Source organism: Triticum urartu, chromosome 3A, assembly GCF_056163025.1.
Source record: "Triticum urartu cultivar PI428250 chromosome 3A, HENAU_Tu73, whole genome shotgun sequence".
In the NCBI taxonomy this organism is placed as follows: Eukaryota; Viridiplantae; Streptophyta; class Magnoliopsida; order Poales; family Poaceae; genus Triticum; species Triticum urartu.
In genome coordinates, this window is record NC_141875.1 from 209,586,288 (window position 1) to 209,593,796 (window position 7,509).

Below are 7,509 nucleotides of genomic sequence, written 5' to 3' on the forward strand. Positions count from 1 at the left end.
CCATTTCTTGCATGGGACCTAAGCATGCACCCAAGGACATAGATTTGATTTTTTTTAACCAATTTATATGCACTGGAGCATGTGCATGTAGTTCAAATTTGAATTATGCACATAAATGCATTGAAAACTCAGTTAATGCATAAAAATGTCCAAACAAACCCCGAAAAATCCCCAAAATTGACACAACACTCCTGTTGTTCTATGTCGACACGAGATTTTTTTGAAAGCAATAAGAGGCAATGGATATCATTTCGTCCCCAAAGGTGGGACGTTCCCTACCGAAACTATCATGCTTGTTGTGAGAAGCTCTGGTTTGTGAGAAGCATATACCAGAACCTGCCCCAAATGGGACAAATTTTTTAACACGGCATGTTGATGCCGCTCCATGATAGCATGCCAAGTTTCATGAATTTCAGACGAGTTTTGGATTTACTAGAATTTAAAAACCAGGCATCTCAATGTTTTGCCGGCAATCAACAGTGTCCTCGTGTTTGAAATTCATTCCCATTTCTTGCATGGGACCTAAGCATGCATCCAAGGACACATATTTGATTTTTCAACCAATTTATATGCACTTGAGCATGTGCATGTAGTTCAAATTTGAATTATGCACATAAATGCATTGAAAACTCAGTTAATGCATAAAAATGTCCAAAAGAACCCCAAAAAATCACAAAAATTGACACAACACTCCTGTTGTTCTATGTTGACACGAGAATTTTTTTGGAAGTAATAAGAGGTAGTGGATATCGTTTTGTCCCCAAAGGTGGGACGTTCCCTACCGAAACCATGATGCTTGTTGTGAGAAGCTCTGGTTTGTGAGAAGCATATACCCAAACCTGCCCCAAACAGGACAAAATTTTTACCACGGCATGTTGATGCCGCTCCATGAAAGCATGCCAAGTTTCATGAATTTCACACGAGTTTTGGATTTACTAGAATTTAAAAACGAGGCATCTCAATGTTTTGCCGGCAATCAATGGTGACCTGGTGTTTGAAATTCATTCCCATTTCTTGCATGGGACCTAAGCATGCACCCAAGGACATAGATATGATTTTTTTAACCAATTTATATGCACTGGAGCATGTGCATGTAGTTCAAATTTGAATTATGCACATAAATGCATTGAAAACTCAGTTAATGCATAAAAGTGTCCAAACGAACCCCGAAAAATCCCCAAAATTGACACAACACTCCTGTTGTTCTATGTCAATACGAGAATTTTTTTGAAAGCAATAACAGCTCGTTTGGCTCCCCTGATTTCATTTCATTTGGCTGAAATGAAATGAAATGAAATCTCTATCAAGATTTCATTTGGCTGAATCTAGATTCCAAATCCAAATTTCATGTTTGGCTGTCACTAGGATTTTGAGGTCAAATCTGTACTAGAACCAAAATGAGCATGAAACTATACCAGCACCAATGCACTAGCCTTTGTGCTAGGAATAAATAGTATCAACAAATCTGTACCAACACCAACATTGACAGCTCGTTTGTTCACACATGGCAATGTTTTGCATTAAACTGAACCATGCCAATACATATAACTTAAACATGAGACTTTGTAAAAAGTTAATCTTTGCAATACGACAAAGGTTCACAACAACATCAAATGATCATAATCTAGTCAAGGTTACATAAAAACTGAATCTTTGCATTATTAGCACCATCCAAGAAAGATTTTCATTGCTCAAGGATCTTCATTTCTTCGTTCTGTTCGTTCAACATCACACTTCACCCAAAATTTCCTGCAAAATATGATGAGAAATGGTGACATATGGTCTCATAGGGCAATAAACAATCCTTGAACACAATGGTTGGTAGAAATTGCTCAAAGTGAAAGATGAGGATAGCCAAGAAGACAAATCAAAGTGTCACACGTTAAGCTTTAGCTTGCAACAATCTCTAGGAAGGGTAAGAAAACTCAACTTGATATAGAAAATTTTCAAAGGTTAACTTGCACTTCATTTGCACAATTATCATGAATCGAAAGGTAATAGCAAAAAACCATCAACAACCGAGTAGGTTAAGTAGGACCGAAACTAAGTCGATAAAAGACTACAGCCACTAAATAAGCATATATCTGGTTGATGTATTCTAGACTAATAATGCCACCTCTCGACCGAAGAAAAAAAGACTAGTTCATAAGAGACCTTCAAACACACTGAATATTTATGTGCATGCAAAATATGTTCATAAAACCTTGTTTCAGGAGACATGGCAGAACAAGTTGTTCTCAAACATGGCAGGAAAACGTTGTTTTATCAAGCCATGTTTGGGAAGACCTGGCAGGAAAACCTTATTAAGATGATAACATAAAACCTTCTATCATGCTAATCTCAAACATGGAAATAGGTAAGTACATAAATATGATGAAAAGCAAGCAAGCTGCTGCCTCCTCTGCTCCATATTGGCATGAAAAAATACAGGACACCCATAATATTGTACAATAACAAACAACTAAGGACAAAATGCAGTAGAGCTTGCTAGCTGGTAACTAATCACAGAACAAGAAACATACCTTCATTGGTTGATTTGCTTGAGGATCCATTTCTTCTTCATCCTTTCAGGCAGCGCCATAAGAGCCTTGAACTTGCGGTCATCTGCTATGAGGAAATCATAAGCTGCTAGCAAGCCATCATCATCCAGTCCCACAATTGCATTGAGAGCGTCAAGTATTTCTTCAGGAGAGGAGGGTTTCTCAGGAGGAGCAACTTGAGCGATATCAGCTTTGTAGGCACTGGTAAAATTATCCAATTTCTCTCCAAGCATAGATGCAATTGAGTCATCCGATCGATATCTTTTCCTCTTCTGTTCCTCGCCGGTTTGGGTTGAAGATGTTGCGGCAGAATCAGTGTTGATGTTGTTGACATTCTCTGCAGCCATTTCCGCTGCACTTTCACCAGCAGTTCTGGCTCCGGTTTCGGTGGCATGATCCTTCGAGAAGACAAGGCTGATAGAGTCCCAAAACTTTATGACCTTGTGCCTGTAGCATGCTGCATCTTTGTTTGCCTGCAACCCATGAAGACAAATAGTCTCATGTCATGGTGGAAAATGAACACACATCCATCCAAACACCAAACACACATCCAAAGAGAAAATCGTAGACTACAGCTAAGATGTAACTCATGTCATGGTGCAAAATCACATAAATAATGGGGAAAACAAGTGCACTGCTGCAAGTTGTGATTGTTTCTCAAGAGAAGGCTGATTACTAATATAATAGCAAAACATAGGGGAAATGATGAGTAAACTACTGATTAGAAGGCTATGCACGAACAAGTATAAGTGCATGTTTTCAAATAAACTTGGTTGAATTCCATATCATGATGGAGAAGGTGGAGAAGGTGTATAAGTGCATGTTTTCGAATAAACTACTTGACCACATGAATGATGAAAATGAATCTTGTGGCCATGCCATGAATACATAGATGCTCAAGATGTAGTGCTTACCTTGACATAGTTTCTCCACACGTCCTCACTATCAACCATAAGCTTGTTATGGATCCAATCCCACCCAAAACCACTCGTTGACAACATCTTGCTGACATTGACATAGTGTCTATCAATAGTCTTGCACCTTGACATGACATTCTCCTTTGTGATATCCACATTGCACTTGGCTCGAACATTCTTGACAATTGCAGTGTAAACATGTGGCTTCCACCCATTTTGAGCACGATCCCCTCTATTGTAATGCTCCACGAACACATTCATCATTGCTTCATCCATTTCATCCGTCCAGGTAAGGTAGTTTCTACCTCCTTTCTTCTCCACATCCATATCTTCCTGCAAGCAACAATATATGTATGAGACAAACGTAGAATCCAGAGAGAGAGAGGGGGGGGGTTCAAAAATAGGCATATGAAATATATGAACATACAAATGAATGAATTCAATGATTGGCTCCCCCGCGTCTCCTTTGGTAATCTGCCCACATTTGATTAGCTAAGGTATCTCGCTTGTTGTTCCACTCAGTTGTTGATTCAACATGTCTAATCATGTTTGGTTCTTCAGGATGTTCGATGGCAGCAGCATTTAACTGATTATCCACGTCAATTAGCATTATATCATCCATCTCTCTCTGCCTATCTCTTAGAAAGTTATGCAATATGCAGCAAGCATTAATGACACGGATCTGCGAGATGGTATTATTGGCGTGTTAATAAAAAAATAAAAATAAACGGAGGCTTGGTTTTGCAAAATACTATGTGATACCTGATTCCGTATGCGAAAAAATGAACTAGTCCTCAAAATAGCCCATCTCATCTTTAGTAGACCAAAAGTTCTCTCTATCACATTCCTAGCTGATGCATGTCGCAGATTATATAACTCTCTTGGAGTTTGTGGGTTATTTCCATTAGCCGCCCATTCTTTCAAATGGTACCGGACTGACCGGTATGGAGCAAAGAAGCCCGGGCCATTAGTGTACCCAGCATCTACAAGGTAGTATTTTCCTAATGTTTGCAAAAATAACAAGTATTAGATATTATATTTACATTGAAATATCATAACTTAGTTGTTCTACCGTACCAAGACAGAGAATTACCATGTGGAACTCTAAAAGCGTCTTGTCGTGACATTGCATCTCGCAACACTCGTGAATCAGATGCAGAACCTTCCCATCCAGCTAAGACATACAAAAACTTCATATTCCGGTCACAAACACCAAGCACAATAGTGGTCACATCTTGCTTTCTATTCCTGTATCTGCCTTGCTTGAGAGCGGAAACACGGACATCAACATGTGTGCCATCTAAAGCTCCTAGCCCATCTGGAAACCATTTCCATCTACTATCCTCGGGCTGCTCAGCTGAAGGGGTTGGTAGCTTTATAAACTCATGAGACAAGGAAAGGACAGCTCTTAAGATCTCATTGAAATGCCTACTGATGGTCTCGAGTGCCCATCTGTACGTGCTTTCAATTAACCGGTATTTCATCCCATGGCTTAGCACTAGCAGAAACATTGTGACTGATTCTTCAACCGACACATAAAATGTGTCCCCCAAACCACATCTTTCACGCAAGATAGCGCACAGGTCCACAAAGGACCGTTTAGTTAGGCGCAAACTATCAAAACAGTGCTTGTTAGAACCCTGATAAATTGATCTAAGCATCTGCTTTCTAATCCTAATCTCCGCCTCATCCTCACTGAAATCATCAAGCTCTCTAATCTTCCTCTGACAATACGTGTGTTGAACTATCGCGACAACCGACACAAAAAATCCAGCAGCTGCCCTCTTCCTTTTCTTTCTCCTCTCATCGCCATGCAATGTGTTAATGTACAAGTCCGACATCTATATTAAGATGAATAAAATAACAATTGAGAAAGAACTCAAGCTCGATTACTAGTGATACACAAAAAACTCATGCTTATTACTAGTGATACACAAAAAACAGATGCAGTTGCTTGTCAAGAAAGCTTAGATGGAGGAAAAAGATGGGCAAAACCCAAACAGGGTTTATACTACTTTCCATTTCACTTTTGTCAGGTGGATGAACAGACCTGCGCCCCCATACTTTTGGAAAAATAGATCATAACAAACAAAACCATCAAGCATTAGAGTTTCACATAAAAAGAAGCTTCAATCGCCATACGATACAATTGACACAGTCTTATTGAACATGTTATTAACACTCTCTCCTAAAACGGAGTGAATCAAAACTATCCTGAACTTGTATTTCAAAACATTATGCTCAAGTATCTAGCTTCAATAACAAGCCCGAATATAAAAATCAGCTCAGTCTGGAAAAAACCCAGTCTGATTCAGACAAAAAATCATTATGCAAGCACACTGAAATTGTTCTATACTGAATTCAGACAAAAAATCAGTGTGCAAACATATTGAAATCAGGGGTTCATGTCTGCTTGCAGCCCATACTGAATTGTTCTATACCGAATCCAGACAAAAAAATCACTGTCCAACCACACTGACTTTGTTCTATACTGAATTCGGACAAAATAATCAGTGTGCAAAACGCATTAAATTCAGAGATCCATTCTGTTTGCATAGAGGGGACGCAGACACGCTGACCACGTACCACAAAAAGGTCGATCTTCCAGGGTGTGGAGTTGACCGACCGTGGGCTGGCGGAGGAATCGTCAAGAAGTCGATCTTCTGTCCGGATCGGGTGGCTGGATGGAGGTGGGTTCAGGTTAGGGTTAGGGTTCAAGCAGAAAAGATCCACCAGAGAGAGGGAGGGGGAGAAGAGAGGTGGAGGGAGAACCTACCAGGATTTGAGAGCTCGACGACGGCGCTGTGGTCACCGGAGGCAGCACACCATCGAACAGAAAGCTTCGCGTGTAGAGGGGACGGGGGAAGAGAACTCGGGGAGAAGCTATTCACCAGCGGGGGGTGCATCACCGGCGGCCGAGAAGGTGGGGCTCATGGCGGCGGCGGCGGCGGGTGTCGGGGTAGGGTGGGGGAAGGAGGCGAGAGACGAAGGCGTCGGGGTAGGGTGGGGGAAGCGAGCGAGTGGAATCCGGGAGAATGACGGGCGAGGGGCTGGGATTTGGGCCAAGGCCAAGTTTACATCCTCTGGAATCTTAGAATGAAATCCACCCTCAATTCTGTGGCAGCCAAACAAGTATATTCCGGAATTCGCAAATGAAATCCACCAAATCCGACCCAAATGATGGGTACCAAACAAGCTGTAAGAGGCAATGGATATCATTTCGTCCCCAAAGGTGGGACGTTCCCTACCGAAACTATCGTGCTTGTTGTGAGAAGCTTTGGTTTGTGAGAAGCATATACCCGAACCTGCCCCAAATGGGACAAATTTTTTAACACGGCATGTTGATGCCGCTCCATGATAGCATGCCAAGTTTCATGAATTTCAGACGAGTTTTGGATTTACTAGAATTTGAAAACCAGGCATCTCAATGTTTTGCCGGCACTCAACAGTGTCCTCGTGCTTGAAATTCATTCCCATTTCTTGCATGGGACCTAAGCATGCATCCAAGGACACAGATTTAATTTTTCAACCAATTTATATGCACTGGAGCATGTGCATGTAGTTCAAATTTGAATTATGCACATAAATGCATTGAAAACTCAGTTAATGCATAAAAATGTCCAAAAGAACCCCCAAAAATCACAAAAATTGACACAACACTCCTGTTGTTCTATGTTGACACGAGAATTTTTTTGGAAGTAATAAGAGGCAGTGGATATCGTTTCGTCCCCAAAGGTGGGACGTTCCCTACTGAAACCATGATGCTTGTTGTGAGAAGCTCTGGTTTGTGAGAAGCATATACCCAAACCTGCCCCAAACGGGACAAAATTTTTACCACGGCATGTTGATGCCGCTCCATGAAAGCATGCCAAGTTTCATGAATTTCACATGAGTTTTGGATTTACTAGAATTTAAAAACGAGGCATCTCAATGTTTTGCCGGCAATCAATGGTGCCATGGTGTTTGAAATTCATTCCCATTTCTTGCATGGGACCTAAGCATGCACCCAAGGACATAGATTTGATTTTTTTAACCAATTTATATGCACTGGA

General features: G+C 40.9%; 1 protein-coding gene across 1 annotated transcript; it reads right to left on the reverse strand.

Annotated features, from left to right (window-relative positions):
- Positions 1–1,277: 1,277 nt before the first annotated feature.
- On the reverse strand, positions 1,278–5,296 carry LOC147979230 (uncharacterized). The gene is made up of 4 exons (XM_087516716.1): positions 3,885–5,296; positions 3,455–3,790; positions 2,523–3,013; positions 1,278–1,749 (listed from the first exon to the last, which is right to left on the reverse strand). Exons 2-3 carry the CDS (start codon positions 3,782–3,784, stop codon positions 2,525–2,527), a joined length of 819 nt encoding a protein of 272 aa, XP_087372842.1. The 5' UTR covers positions 3,785–3,790; positions 3,885–5,296; the 3' UTR covers positions 1,278–1,749; positions 2,523–2,524.
- Positions 5,297–7,509: the final 2,213 nt, after the last annotated feature.

What these genes read in the sequence shown, in the direction of transcription:
- LOC147979230 (XM_087516716.1), bottom strand. Translation starts at nt 3,784, where the DNA reads ATGGATGTGGAGAAGAAAGGAGGTAGAAACTACCTTACCTGGACGGAT. An exon ending in TGTGGAGAAACTATGTCAAG is followed by an intron (nt 3,014 to 3,454) that starts GTAAGCACTACA and finishes CATGGGTTGCAG; the next exon opens with GCAAACAAAGATGCAGCATG.